This window comes from Sus scrofa, chromosome 14 (assembly GCF_000003025.6).
Source record: "Sus scrofa isolate TJ Tabasco breed Duroc chromosome 14, Sscrofa11.1, whole genome shotgun sequence".
Classification (NCBI taxonomy): domain Eukaryota; kingdom Metazoa; phylum Chordata; class Mammalia; order Artiodactyla; family Suidae; genus Sus; species Sus scrofa.
Window position 1 is genome coordinate 90,206,764 of NC_010456.5, and position 15,465 is coordinate 90,222,228.

At 56.0% G+C, this 15,465-nt stretch overlaps 1 protein-coding gene across 1 annotated transcript in view; it reads right to left on the reverse strand.

Annotated features, from left to right (window-relative positions):
* OGDHL (oxoglutarate dehydrogenase-like) overlaps positions 676 to 15,465 on the reverse strand; it is a 28,062-nt gene continuing 13,272 nt past the window's right edge. The window contains 18 exon segments of the mRNA XM_021072996.1: positions 676 to 1,439; positions 1,890 to 2,044; positions 2,218 to 2,381; position 3,467; positions 3,702 to 3,773; positions 3,881 to 3,939; positions 3,942 to 4,005; positions 4,109 to 4,180; positions 5,973 to 6,151; positions 7,025 to 7,152; positions 8,241 to 8,391; positions 9,432 to 9,560; positions 10,104 to 10,206; positions 10,778 to 10,930; positions 11,199 to 11,378; positions 12,151 to 12,279; positions 12,406 to 12,585; positions 15,013 to 15,106. Of these exon segments, the coding sequence (XP_020928655.1) occupies positions 1,316 to 1,439; positions 1,890 to 2,044; positions 2,218 to 2,381; position 3,467; positions 3,702 to 3,773; positions 3,881 to 3,939; positions 3,942 to 4,005; positions 4,109 to 4,180; positions 5,973 to 6,151; positions 7,025 to 7,152; positions 8,241 to 8,391; positions 9,432 to 9,560; positions 10,104 to 10,206; positions 10,778 to 10,930; positions 11,199 to 11,378; positions 12,151 to 12,279; positions 12,406 to 12,585; positions 15,013 to 15,106 (2,137 nt within the window). The 3' untranslated portion in view covers positions 676 to 1,315.

Consider the following 15,465-nt stretch of genomic DNA (forward strand, 5'->3'; position numbering starts at 1 on the left):
TTTCATTTAATTTACTTATTTGCTTTTTAGAGCCACCCCTGTGGCATAATGGAGGATTCCAGGCTAGGGTTTGAATCAGAGCTAAAGCTGCCGGCCTACGCCACAGCCACAGCAATGTGGGATCCAAGCCGCGTCTTCGACCTGCAATGCCGGGTCCTGAACCCACTGAGCGAGGCCAGGGATTGAACCCACATCCTCATGGATTCTAGTCAGATTCATTTCTGCTGTGCCACTAAGGGAACTCCCTTCCCAAGTATTTTTGATCCAAGTTGGTTGACTCCGTGGATGTGGAACCCACGGCTGTGGAGGGCCAAGTGGAAATTGTTCCCACATCTCCCCTGCTGGGCTTCAGGACACAAGCTTCCTTCACCCTCGGTCCCAGAGGCTAGCACAGAGGAAGTGCTCTGAGAAGAGGATTCATGAATAAATGATTTGTAGAAAGCAAAACATCCCTCCCATGCTGCTGCTTCCCCAGATCATTTCAGGGAAGCAAAAGCAACAAAAGGCTAAAGAGTGGAGATGCCAACAGATCTGCAAACATCGCCTGGTGCTCAAAGGAAAACCTGCTCACCCGAGGCAGGTATTTTATCCCCTACGTTCAGACTTTCTTTCTCCCCATTCTCTAAACCATCTGCCTCTTCCCCCAACTTTACAACAGGAACTGACTGCAGCAAGTCTCTCTTAAGCATTTTTTTTATTATTATTTCTCTGTTATTTGGTTTTCTACTTTGGTACACGTGAGCTGTAGCTGCATTTCACACAGAAGCTGGCATATCTCGTTATGACACGCCGCATAACCCAGAGCACGTATAAATCACCGGGCATGGTTTTGCTTCACCTGGTTGTTATTGCTAAAAATCTCTATTTCTAAGAACACAAAAGAGAACATTTCTTGAATCCACAGATGAACAAGGACAGGATGAGCGGCAGCCCAATCTTCCAGGCTGGGAGAGAGAGACCAGAGACCTGGGCTCCCGGGAGGCTGGCTGTCTACAGTCATGAGCACAGACACAGACGAAGAAGCCACTCGAAAACTCCAGAGAGACTGGGGCAGCTGGGGAAACACTCCGAACTAGAGCCCATCTATCAGGCCTCTCTGGCTTTCTCAGCCCTAAAAGATTCTGAAATAAACACAAAGGCTCAAGGTGACATAATAACAAAGCCAGTGGCACCTGCCCTTTGGCCTCAATCATTGCATGGGTATGTTTTTCCTTGGGGCCTCTGACAGCCCCTCTCCTGGGTGGAAGAGCCAGCCAGCCAGCCCCCAATGTCCCCAGTGTCCTCAACCAACCCTACAGTAAGACCCGGGCGGCCTCTAAAATGTCTTGCCGTCAAAGGCCTGGAGATTGAAGGCAGTATCCAGAAACTTCTTCAGAGACACCAGGTGAGTGTTCCTGTTTCCCGTGGCCGGTGCAGCTGCTGGGTCTCGGCCAACATACCTGGAGGAAGAGAGACCAGTTAAGGGGGTTGGGGGGGGGGGTGGGCCTGGCCAGGACTGTATTGGGTCTTATCCTTATCATCATCCAGCTGCAGAAATGAAGAGCCTGAGGTTCCAAGAGGCTAAGTCACTGGCCTAAGATCAAAGGTAGGAGATCTGAGACCTGCAGGATACTTTTCTAGTTCAGCTCTGGCTGCAGAACAAACACAAAGGTTTACTCTCTGTAAGGTGGCACTTAAGAGGCTCCTGATGGGAAGCTGACCTGTCACCAACAGTAACAGGGCCAGCAGGGACTATGGGGCCCAACTCCTGGGTTTCCAGGGCAGCCCAGAGAAGGGCTGTGGCCAGTTTCAGATCACACAGAAAATGGGGCCTCAAGCCCCCAGAGCCTCAGCCCTTGCAGACGTGAGAAGGTGCCCCCCTCAACCCCTGCCGACACCCAGCCTTGTACCATATGGGCCTTGCCCGGCCCAGGATGGTCATGAAGCGTGGGCTGATGTAGTCGTAGTAGCCCATGTTCTTATGCTCCTCCTGGCACCACACCAGCTCAGCGCCTGGGTACTTCTCTGCCTCTTGCTTGATCAGGTCAAAGGGGAATGGAGAGATCTGGGGCAGCAGGAAGAAAGGAGAGGGTAGCCAGGAAAGGCAGGGCATGGTCACGGCCAGGCCCCCAGGACAGCAGCCACAGCTCTCCTCATTGGCCCCTGGCCTGGCCAGAGCTGGGGACTGGCAATTGGACCTTGCACGTCACCCCGACCAGGTGAGGGGCCTGGGCGCACCTGCTCAAGGCGTGTGATGGCCACCTGCTCATCCAGGCCCTGGTTGCTCCGCTCCTTCACCAGGTCGTAGTACACCTTTCCCGTGCAGAAGATGAGCCGTTGCACCTGCTCAGGAGCCCGTACCGCAGCCCCATCCTCAGGAATCACCCGCTGAAAGCTGGTCCCTGGGGCACCAACAGGGCATGGCAGGGGCATCAGCTCCCAGAGGAGCCAAAGCAGCTTGGGAATTAGGTCCATATCCCTGACACCTCCAGGCTCTCCTGGCCACTGAGACAAGCCCCAGATTTAGATCTGTGGCTGCAGCAGGAACCTCTTAAGCCAGACAGAGAAGCAGGGGACAGAGGACACTTGAGATGTCACAGGAAGAGGGGTGGAGATAGCAGCTGGAGCCAAGGGCAGAGCCCTGTGAACATCAACATTTAAGGTGATGGGTGGGGGCGGGGGATGATGGGGAGAGCCCTTAGAGGGATGCATCCACATCTGACAGCATCACTGTCTGTCCCAAACCTGCTCCCCACCCAACCATGCCGCCTCCCAAGCACACTCAACCTACCCAATCCCAAGCTGGAAGGTGCACCCTGCACATTCCTCCCTCCCTCAGCCCAGAGCCAAGCTGCCATCTCCACATCGTATCCATTTTTCCTTCCTGTGCTCATGCCATGTGCCAGACTAAAAACTACAGAAACCTCTGAGGAAGCTACTGTAGGGTCCTTGCATCCCGGGTAAGGATATCGAGGCAGAGAGGGTCACTGGCTGCCAGACCAGGCGCTCAGCCCCAGCTGTCCAGCCCCAAGGGCAGAGCTCTGAAATGCTGGCTCAGTCCCCTGCCACCTCTGAGAGGATGGCCACACACACCTGTGAAAACACTACCTGTCTGCACCACTGAGCTTCTCCGGCCAACCCCTGCCCCCCCACCTACAGCCCAGGACCATTTTCCCAGAGAGCTCTGCTCTGTTAAGTCTCAAGGCCCTACACTTGCTCCTCCTTGATTCTCTATGGGTCACATCTCAATTCCAAGACCTGATCTTTGGATGCTTTATCTGACCTCCAACACCTAGGGAAATGAGACTGAGTGCTCTTGCAGGGGGTGCCAGGACCTCAGGGCCAAAAATGCCTATTTGGCTTACAAGTGAAAACTATGAATGACTGGTACTTGGTGTCCCTGCAAACTAGGCAGACTTCCACCAGGCCTCCTGCCTCTAGGCTCTTCCGATGCAGCCAAGCTAGCCCTGCTGGGAGGCTGGGGAACCCTACCACACTCCTCTGGCCCTGGTTCTCAGCCCAAGTGACACAAGGAGGCCTAGCCAGCTGGCCACGGTGCCAACCTCCCAACCCAGTTGCTGGCAGGGACTGTGCCAGGACCTGCTGCAGGGCTGACAGAGCTTATACAGGTGAGGATGGAAGAGTCCCAGGAGCAGAGGCCACACCATGGGCCACCAGCACCTGCCCATCCGCCACCTCCCCAACACGCCCAGGGAACACACCTGATACCATTGGTCAAAGCTGGACTTGGCCTCTGGGTGCCTCAGCAGAGATTTAGGTGTGAAGATGATCAGCTGGAAGGGAAACAGGTGCCCAGCTGGCGGCTACCCCCACCCCACCGCCAAGGCTCCCTGCACTTGGTCCCTGCACTTTCAGGGTGATGAGCAGGTGGGCGACTCACCGGCTTGCGGAAGGGCAGCAGGATCTGCCGGCGCAGCACGTGGAAGTAGTTGGCCGGGTGGAGCAGTTGACCACAATCCAGTTGCAGTCATAGAGCTGCCTCACCTCGAAGTCCTGGGTGAATGCCTGGAGGGACAGGGTGCGGCTGGGAGGGGGCCCACCTGTGGCACCCACACCCTGGCCTTGCCAGGCACAGCAGCGTGAGGCCCTGTCCTGGGGAAACACTCACGGGGTAGGCATCCGAGTCATCATTGCTCATCTGCAGGAACCTCTCAGGCCTCGCCGACGAGTGCTCCGGGCCCTGGAAACAAATGCCAGATGGGCCAGGCTGGCCAGAGTTCAGGGGGGTTGGGGATCTGTCACACAGGACAGGATGCCCAGGGCTCAGGGGTGAGTCTAGGAGGAGATGCCCTTACTCTGGAGTCTGAACCACAGGAAAGAACCAGGAATGTGGGACAAGAGTGGAGAGGATATTCTGTGGGGGGTGAGGCAGGGATGGGGCATCTGGCCAGAGTCAGTACATGAACATGGGGTTGGGGGAGCAGGTAGAAGGCAAAAACCTAAGGTCAGATGCTCTTTCTCTAGAACATGTGACCTACAGCAGTGACCATTTACTAAGTGCCTGCCATGTGCCTAGACCACAGTTCTAAGGACCCCATCACATTGTCCTCTCATCTTGAAAGCATGTGTGATATGGATGAAGACGGTGAGGGGCAGAGATTAAGAAACAACTTCAAGGTCACTCAGCCAAAAAGCAGCAGATTTGAACCCAGGTCTGACTCATACTCCTACCCTTGCCCACGCAGCTGCTTTGTTCCACCAGAGCAGCAGGACAACCCACACTGTCCTCCAGGCTGGCTCCCATGGGGCGGGATACCCACCCCTTCCTAGGCCCCAAGGATCCAGCGCCACAGGTACCAGCCAGGACCTGGTGCCCAACCATCCCCACCCAGCCTGGCTCAAGCTCCACCTGGTTCGAAGCCAGCCACCTTTACAACTGGGAGACCCTGGGCCATCCCATGACTTCTCTCCTCACAGGTAAAATGGGAACAGATCTGACCGCTGGTCCAGCTAAAGGACACCACAGGATTACACACGGTGTGTAAAGGGCTAAGCACAATGAAACCTGGCTCTGGGCAGTACCGATCAATCCCCGATCCAATGATCAGTCCAAGCTGAGCGGGACACTCAGGGACACCCAGTGCATCCAGGCAGTGGCCAAGCCCACCAGGCTCCATGCAGCCCTTGCAGCTGGCACAGCCCCGCCCACCCCGCCTGGTCAGACTGCACACACCCACTGGGGTGGCATCTCTCTTGTGATGCTCTGCTCCTCCCTCCCCATCCCCCGCTGACCTGCACATCCTCCCCACACATGGCTGCACAGGCAGGTCTCTCAGGAGGGGACCAGAGGACAGGCAATTGTACCACATAGGTTAAAATTCCAGTTACTAGCTGCGTGACCTTGGGCAAGCTACTCCGCCTGTGCCTCAGTTTCCTCATCTGCAGAGTGGGAATAGGACCTACCTCCTTAAGCTGTTAGCAGAATTGGAGGAGTTAATACACAGAGAGGGTCTTTCTTTCTTTCTTTCTCTTTCTCTCCTTCTTTCTTTCTTTTTAGGGCCTCACTCGCGGTAAATGGAGGTTCCCAGGCTAGGGTTCAAATTGGAGCTAAAGCTGCCAGCCTACACCACAGCCACAGCAACACCAGATCCAAGCCATGTCTGCGATCTACACCACTGCTCATGGCAACGTCAGATCCTTAACCCACTGAGTGAGGCCAGGGATCAAACCTGTGTCCTCATGGATGCTAGTCAGATTCGTTTCCGCTGAGCCATGACAGAATACATTCAGAGAGAGTTTTAAACAGAGTCTGGCACAAAGCAAGTACTCAGACACATCCGTTACATCTATTGCTAGAACAGCAGTGTTATCACCCTCAGTGGTGGTAACACAGACCCATGCAGGCCCCACCCTAAAGACCCATGTGGTTCAGCAGAGTAGAAGATGCACAGTTCCCCTTAACCTTGCAAGTGGCCAAGGGTCCCCCTCTCCCAGGCTGGCCAGAGCCCCCTGCTCGCCCCGGGGGCTCTCACCATGCCCTCCATGCCGTGGGGCAGCAGCAGCACGATGCCGTTGTGCCGCACCCACTTGGCCTGGCCTGTGCTGATGAACTGGTCGATGATGCACTGGGCTGTGTTGTGGAAGTCACCAAACTGCGCCTCCCAGAGGACCAGGGCGTTGGGGCTGGCCATGGCATAGCCCAGCTCGAAGCCTAAACAGAAGACCCTGAGGTAGAGCCTGGCACATATTGTCACTGAGGGGTGGCAGCTCCAATCAGACCAGCCCTTCAAGAACCCTCCCTCCCCCGCCCATCCTCACAGCAGCCAGGAGAGCCCGGGGAGCCCTTGGAGCCCAGAGGTCAGGATATCCCTAGCTGACAGCATGCCCAAAGATGCCACCCTTAGCCCTGACCTCACACAGGGCCAGCTCCAGCCTTATCCAGACCAGGAGCCAAGTCCAAAGATACCCTGAGGAAGCAGGAGGGCCATCTGCCAAGGAACCCCCCAAAATATGTGCAGGGCTGCCGAGAAGTGGTAGGAACAGGCCCACAGGCAACTCCCCTGAAGAGGTGGCCAGTCTCTGGGGGTTCCTGCTTCTGGGAGGAGGCAGAGAGGGAGGAGGCAGGCCAGCTAAAGGTCCAGCTGACAGAGAGTACAGTGGGTAGTCTGGGGAGCCCAGAGCCTAGGAAGGGGACCTTGAGACAGCATTGCTGGGTATGGTGGCACAGAGAGGGCAAGACAGGGGTCAGGGACATGGAGATGGCCAGGTCAGGCTCAGGGTCAGTCAGTGAAAGCATCCCACAGTGGACTCTACAGGGTTTTCTGTCTGGGCCACTAGTACCTAGGGACGGGCTCTGGTGTCCAGAGTCCCCACCCAGGGAAGAGTGCCCCCTAACTAAGGGCTCTCTGCAGAACCACATGGGATAGGACCTCACCTCCCACATGGCCTCAGGGCTTTGCTAGGATCCTTCCCAGGCCCTGGCCCAGCCCAGGGACAAAACAATAGACGAGACACCCTGAAGTGCAAGCCCCTGTCTGGTCCCTGGGGTCTCAGGGCCTGACCTGCAGGCAGAGTTCTGACCCACCCAGGACTCCGTACTCCGAGAGGGAGCTGTTGCACACGGTGTAGGGGGCCTGGTCAGGCCAGAGGTGGTTCATCGGGACACACGTCCTCCGGTCAACTTCCTGGTCATGGAGAACGTGGTGCCGGTGACTAGAGAGAGACAGACAGGGCAGGGGTTAAAGTCACGTGGTGCCGGTGACTGGAGAGAGACAGACAGGGCAGGGGTTAAAGGCAGGACTGAGCAGGTGGGCTGTGCAGCAGGAGGCAGACAAGCCCCCATCTCTGCAGAGTCCCACAGGATGGGGACACCAGAAGGCGTCAAAGCCAAAACGAACTGGTCCCTCCTCCAGGAAGCCTCAAACACACCTTGGGCGGCCTGAGCAAAGACACGAGAGTCTCAGCTTCTCACCTAAAGAAACCTGCTTTGCTGACACCCAGATGCTAGGTGGAGACCCAGAAGGCCACCCTCAGGGGGCATCATCCCCCTGCCCATCCTGCTAGTCCCTTTACCACCTCACCTGCCCTGCCCAGGTTCACAGAAGGCAGGAACTGCAGCAAGGGGGGGGGGTCCCCTGGCTGAACCCCAAGCCTTGTGAGGACTGACATGCAGCTCGGGGTGCAGTGGAGTGACCCCCCTGTGCCCTGGCTGGAGCAGGGCCAGCAGTGATGGGGGACTCCAGTGAATCCTGGAGGCCACACCTCCATGAATCACTAACATGGCAAAAACTGAGTAAGGATCCCAAACATCCAGGGCCCCAAACAGAGGAAACGTGATGAAGACAGCGGACAAGTGTGAAGTCCTTCATCTAAACTCAGAACTCAATGGCAAGATGATAGCAGGGACCTGGCTTGACAACAGCTCACAAAAGGGGAAAAAAGGATCTTGAGGACTGTAGATACCTCAAGGCTTGACCTCAACCCACAGCTTGGGCCAAGCAGCCAGCTCTGCATGCTCGTGCCCTGGGGGCAGACGGGAGGCCCAGCAGCCTGCATAGGGCTTGGCTCAAGGGTGGGGGTTGGGGTGCTGATGCAGTTATCTGCCAATACCTCAGCCAGACAAGAGCTTTCCTTGGCTCCCCAGACAAGGTCTGGGAAGAGAAGAAAGGGCCACTCCACTCCAGAGCCCCTGGGCTGAGTCTGCGAGATGCCAAGCACAGCTGAGCTCTCTGCTCCCCCAAGGGCTCAACGGGACAAAGCTAAGGCCCACAGGGCCTGGGGCCCAGAGCCCCCACCCTCACCTGAACGTGCCCCTCTCCACGTCCTGCCCACTGAGCCGCACGTGGATGCCCTCCTTGAGCAGGGAGCCGAAGGCCATGTATTCCGCGAGCGCCCAGTCCACTGTCCTCTTCCTGGTCATGTCCTCACGGCCCCGCAGGATCCGAGAGAGGCCTGAGGGGGGAAGGGCCAGGCTGAGGGGTGCAGGGGCTTAGCCACCCCTTCTGGGCTGGCTGAAGCCCCAGGGCCCTAGGCCAGGTGAGTATATATGCACTCCTCCCACAGAACAGGGCCCTGGCAAGATGCGGGGAACCAGTGCTGGGAGCCCCTCCTCCTGCACCACTACCCCTCTGATATGCCAGGCTGGCCTGAGCCCGCATTCCCACCAGCCTCCCTCCTGGCAGGAAGGAACAGGGACCCCTGGGCCAGTATCGGCCACATGCACAAGCCACATGTACTGACACAGCCCACCGGGGAGGTATCAACGTTCCCTGACCTACAGATGAGAAGACTGAGGCTCAGATGGGGAAGCTATTCACTCATGGTCATACCCCTACAAAGGTGCTTGGATCCGAGCCAGGCACCCACGTTTGATGGGCTCCCGTCGGCCCTACACCCGCACAGACCCCCATGACTGTACAGAGCCACTGCTCTGGGACATCTGGGCCTCTGTGCACACGTGCAGGAAATCTTCTAGGAACACCTACAGGCTTCTCAGAGGGTACACGGGGCCCCCACTGCCACCACAGGGGCCCTTCAGGCTGCCTGAGTGGAAGCCACAATAGCCACAGCCAAGAAACACAGCCAGGACCATCTGCTGGCCCAGGGCTGCCTCTGTCATTCATCCAGCCCAGCACTCCTGTCCCCCAATATTCTAGGCCCAGCTGTTCCCTCCATGATAAGTGCTTCCTTCCCTGCTCCGCTTCTGCCTGATTCAGGGATGCCCCCAGCAAAGGCACCGGGGACATCCAAGGTGTCCCACAGAAGCCTGGTCACCGACACCCAGCTGAGAGCATGGCATCCACATCCATTAGCCTTGAGAAGAGCTGTTGTCACAGGCCCCTCATGGGGCACAAAGGAGGCTCTGAGACTCAGTTGACCCACCTGCGACCTAGGAGGGACATGGTCCAGGCCTCCCTGTCCCCTGATGCCTTCTCCCCCAAAACACAATGTCTGGACAGCGGCCCATGCTGGGGCCTGCACAGTGACCTCACCTGTGTGGATCTTAAAGTCTTCCAGGGGCACAGAGCTGGCCACTTCACCAATGTGGGTCAGCACATCCTCAGGAATGCCCGTGGCTGGGCATGTCATGCTCTTGGGCTCACCGTCCACATTGAAGAAGCCTGAAGGGGCAGAGACGGTGACTCTTAGGCGGTGGTAGAGCCTCGGCGCCCCTGGTCAGCCTGTCTCCCCAGGACTCAGGGGCCCACTTCTTCTTTAACCCCAATGGCACACAAACCCTGAGCCCATCCTCAGGATGTGTGACAGCTGACAGCCACAGCTCCTGATCCTACACCTACCCAACATCCTCTTGTGGTTGCCTGCAATGTCCCTCCCTGGGCCCAGGGTCACGGCCATCTAGTTCCACCCCAGGGAGCAGATACCTCCTGCAGGGACCTCTCCACTCTGCTGTCTACCGCCCAGCCCTCCCTTTCCAGGGTGCAGCTGATCACATATGCTTTGAGGGTGACATTCTCTCCCTCTCCTCCACCCCCCACCACCTGCAGGCATCAGCCCCACATGCAAGACTCGGGGCCTCGGGGACAGAGCCCATAATCTCTGGGCTGTGCAGTGACCGCCCTCGGCCAGGGCCACTCCAGTCCTGGTCCCAGTGCCAGAGCCCAAGGCCCAGGCGTATCACTCTTAGCCACACGCTGCTCGCTCACCAGGCCAGGGGGAATCCAGCCAGTGTTTGATATGCAGGATCTTTTTATCCTTGGACCGGCCATATGCCTCCTCACAGATCCGGTCATATTTGGCGATTTCTTCCTGAAACCAGGGTGAAGGTATGGATTGAGGTAGCAGTGCTCTAGGCTGCCAAAGGCTGGGTCAACCCAGACTCATAAGCCCTGGTTCCTCTCACCACGTTCTAGAGGAACTCTCTGCCCACTGGTCTATGGGGGCCTTAAGGCCAGAGGTCAAAAATCTGAGTTCAAGGAGGTCTTGGAAAGAGTTCAGGGGATCCCACTCAGCAAGGGGACTCAAAGGGACCTGGGAAAGACTCACAGTCCTTGTTCTCAGAGCTTCCTGAAGCAGGAGGACTAACTCATCCATAGATAACTATGGGGACAAACCTGACTCAGGGCCACCTCCTACAGGAAGCCTTCTTGGACTCCTGCCTAAGGATGGGCTTCCACTGCATCCCAGCAGTCACTGTATCCCACCAGACTGCAAATGCCTTAGGTCCTCTTCCCCCTTGATAACTGTGGGCTTCTGGGGACAAGGACCATATTGGCTACTTCTTTAAATCACCGGTGCCCAGCACTGGGCTGGTAACATCAGCAACCACCTCAGGGTCTCTGCTCCAGCAAGGCTGCTCCCAGGAGCTGGCAAGGCCCACCTCGAATTCCTGCAGGGTGACTGTGCCCTCAGCGATGAGCTTGTCTGCATACTTCTTCAGCACAGGCACCTGTCTGTGGATCTGCTTGTACATGAGTGGCTGTGTGAACATGGGCTCATCCATCTCGTTGTGGCCACGCCTGCGATAACAGACCTGCAGGGACAGGAGGCGGGTCCACGCACCCAGGTGGTGTGGTTGGCACAGACGCTGTACAACTGGGGCACATCTGACAGGACATACTCCTGAGATCTCGAAAGCCCCTTCTACCCATCACTGTACACCCTGTGCCCAGGCCTTGGCAGAGACTGTGCTCGGCGATACTAAACCTGCCATCCAGCCCCGAATGCTGGAGATGCTGAGGACCTGCGAGTTCAGCACAGCAGGGACAGGCCAAGCGCCCCCACCTCGCCCCCATACCCACCAGATCCACCACGACGTCTTTATTGAAAGTGTTCCTCCACTCAGCTGCCACGCTGCACACGTATATCACGGCCTCTGGGTCGTCTGCGTTCACGTGGAAGATGGGTGCGTTGACCACGCGGGCCACATCGGTGGGGTATGGGGAAGAGCGGGCCATCCGGGGGTCTGTGGTGAAGCCAATCTGCAGAAGCAGGAGCCACTGAGAGCTAGATGGGCAGCATCACCTGGAAGACCTGAGGGCCAGAGGCTGGGGGAGGGGTATTTTGCCTCCAGGTCCATCAGGTGTGCCTAGAAGGTGAGGGGGGTAGGAGGGGACATGATGGGGTAACAAGCTGGGGTAAAGCTCAGCCCCACTAGTGGCTAGCTACAATCTGAGGCCAGGTACCCAAACTCCCAAAGCTCCCGTTTCATCTATTAAAAGGGCTCTTTAAATTTCTACCTCACAAGGTCATCCTGTAAAGATTAAATGATTTAATATGCGAATAAGGCAGTTAACCCAGGGCTTTACAGGCTCAGAAGAAGAGCTGCCATTAACCAGAGCTGCCTTAAAAGCAAAGGCCATCAGAGTTGTATTCTAAGACTAACTGGGTCACATGGAACTGAAGACAGCATCTAGTTACATGTCCAGCCTCTGTGCTAGGTACTGGTTATAGCCATCTTTCTCTGTCCTTCCAGCTTTCTCATATACATATACATTGGGAGGGGGGAGCAGGGGCAGAGGGAGGGACAGAGAGAGAAACACAGAGACACACAGATAGATTGCATACACCTCTCAATTTCACAGACCAGGACGCCAAGGCTGAGAAATCAGGCATATTCCTCAAGTCACACTCAGGTTAGTGGCAGAGCAGTGGGGTAGAAGCAGAACCCTCTCATTCTTGCCCTCAAAGTGCTGCCTGCATCACAGGGATGGACAACACTGACAGGGCCCAGCAAGAAGCCCAGGCCCTCACCTGGTTGTTGACAACGACGTGCACAGTGCCGTTGGTGGTGTAAGAGGGCAGGTCGCTCAGATGGAAGGTCTCGTAGACTACGCCCTGGCCGGCGAAGGCGGCATCCCCATGGACCAGGATGGACATGACCTGCAGGGCAGGATGTCAACCAGAAGGAGCTCCCCGTGCCCCAGCCTGTGCAGCCCAGCCCTGGCCCCTGAAGCCCTGTACTGCAGAGATTCAGAACCCAGGTCCTCAGGGCCCGGGCAAGCTCACTTTCTTGCCCTGGGCGTCCCCGCGGTAGAACTGCTCTGCCTTTGTCTTTCCCTGCACCACCGGGTCCACAGCTTCCAGATGGGATGGGTTGGCCACGAGTGACAGAGTGATGTTCCTGTTTGTGACCCGGTTGATCCTCTCGTGGTACATGCCGAGGTGGTATTTGACATCTCCAGAGCCCTGAGGGGTGAGGTAGGCTGTGATGAACCGGTCCCCCAATCCTTCCCAGACATGCAAGCCACAGTGGGGGCTGGGACATCCCTTGGATTCTTCTCTAGGGAAGGCTGTGCCGTCCCTGATTCGATCTCCCCCCATCCTGGCACAATGCCCTCCTTGCCCTCCAGGCCAGCCTAAGAAAGGCAAGTGGGTTCCTCTGGCTAGAAGGCTGGACCAGCCACTCCCTCATCAGAGCCCCTCCATGTCACCAACAAACATCCTCTCTGCACTGATGATGGCAGAGCAGGGGAGGGGTAGGGAGGAGCCAGCCCGCAGCACTGAAAGCAGAGAAATGGACAGCTCTTAACTGGCATTGAGACCACCGGCCAGGGCTCTGGACAAACACTAGAGCGGGACCCCTACCTAACTCCTTATCCTAAAGTAACCAAAAACGTACACACAACAAACAAAGCCATGGTATCCAGAGAAAACATGATACATTTTATGATCTTGGCATCGGGAAGGGCCTTTCCAAAGAATGTACAAACCTCAGAAGCTGTAAAGTATAAGAGAGCAAAAATCTAATATTTGCCAAGAGGGAAGAAGAGCCATGTGCAGTGTCAGGGGGAAAAAATCAAACTGAGAAAAATACTTATCAGACAAATGCAGGCAAAGGGCTAACTCCTTCAATATATAAAGTGATTTTACAAATCAATAAGATAAAGCCCAAAAACCCCATGGAAAACTGAGCAAAAGCTAGGAAGAGGAATTTATAGAAAAAGATACACAGGATTAAAAACATGTGAAAAGAGTACTCAAATTCATCACAGGAAATATGTTCAAATGCAGTCACTTTTGGACCTGTCACACTGACAAGATGGAAAGTTTCAATAGATTAAGGGAAGCTGGGGCCCTGGGATGCTTGAACCCCCAGTGGGTGGGTCTGCAAGCTCTCTGGAGGGTAATTAAGTCCTATCCACTCAGCCATTGCATTTCTCAACCACCATCTAAAAATGCACTCATGAAAAACAAAAACTAAACCAAAAAAAAAAACAATAAATAAATCAATAAATAAAATGCATTTACACATACATGCAAAGACACTCATCCACCACCCAATGCCCATCAACAGGACAGCAGAAACCAGACAGGCGGGTGTGAAACAGTGACAGCTCATTAAGTGAAAACAGCAAGGTGCCCAGCAGCTCCCCGGCCTTTTACAAATAAGGCTGCACGGACACATACATGTGTTTGCACTGTGTGGAGCATTTCTGAAGGTACACACCTTAGCACAAAACCTGACCACAACAGAGCCTGTGGAGGAGCAGGAAAGCAGTCTCATAAGGGAAACTTACTCTCACTGTACAGTCTTTTCTTCAAACAATGCTCATGTTTTTCAAGTAAAAAATTTTACCCTGTCCTTTGGCCAGGTTTTACAGTTTTCACATATGACATCTCTGATTCCTCACAATCACTCTTGGGCAGGAGCTTTTATCCCCACTTTATAGAAGAGCAAACTGAGGCTCAGAAAGGTGAAGGTGCTTAAGCAAAATGAACATGATGGTGTGAAGATTCTGGGCTCAGAGCTGGCAGATGTGGTTTCTTGTCCTGCCCTGCATCTAACAGGCTGGATGACTTGGGAGCAGTCAATTAATACGATTCATTTTAACAAATTGTGCACCTGTGCCGGGTACTAGGGACGGGTGGGCGGGGGGGGGGGGGCCTTTGGGGATGAGGCCCTTGCCCTCACTCCTCTACCAGCCTGGAAGGGAAACATGCATGCGCACACACACCACACACACTCTCACAGGATGGAGAGGGCCTGAGCAGAGGTGATGCTGCAGGCAAAGAAGGCACAGAGGAGACAGTGATAGGCTCGCTGCCTGGAGGACCAGGAAAGCCACCAAAACAGTGCTGCGAAAGAGGCAGAGAGGAGAGAGAGAGGAAGGCCATTGGGGCTGAAGGCCCAGCACAGGCAGAGTGCGGGGTGTGAGGCATGCATGACCTGTAGATGTGCTAAGAAGGGGGGTTAGGCAGAAAAATGTTTCTTCTGCTCATCAGTGGGCCCAGGAAGCCATCCTGACCTCCCAAGGCAAACACATAAATGAGGCAGCCCTTCCAGGCTGGTGGAGAGGACTCTGGGCACAGAGGCACAGGCACATGAGCTGAAGTAAGTAACTTCAGGCACTTCCCTGTGCCTCTCTGGGCCTCAGCTTCCCTGGCTGGAAACAGGGAGCTTAGCCCAGGTTACCCGAGGGCTCTCCCAGCTGTCAGAGATCATAGTACTTGCTCCAAAATACCTTAGGGGCTTCACATCAACTGCCCCAGCCTCTCTCCCACTCTTCTGCATGTCTGCCCACCTCAAGGTCTATCTGAGCCTGGTCCAGGCCTTCTCCAGCCCACCGCCCAAATACCCAGCTCTCCAGGGGCTCTGGGGCCTGGAGTTGGCACCCACCTCGTCGCCGCCTCCAGCTTAGGGTCAAACTGGCAGAAGATCTGCTCCAGGTCCTTGCGGATGACGTTGGCCAGCACATTCAGCCTGCCCCTGGAGCCGGAGGGGTAGGGCTCTCACCTGGCACAGAGCCCACCTCCCTCAACAGGCCCCAGCAGAACCATGCTCCCTGCCCAACAGGGACCTATCAGAATCAGCATGGGGGCCCCCCCCCTCACCCTGTCTCAGTCTACAAGGCATGTGAGTGGTTCTGGCCAGCCAGCTCCCCCTGGGCAGGCAGACACCCCAGCACATCTCAGACTCAGGAGGCCATGGTGAGAAGGACCCACCCAGCCTCACGGCAGGGTGTCCACTCCCCCCAACAACCCCCTGACCCCAAGCTGAGCCCACGCTAGCACCTTGAGCCCAATCTGCTGATGCAGCACAGGTCCCCACCCCAGCCCAGCAGCAGG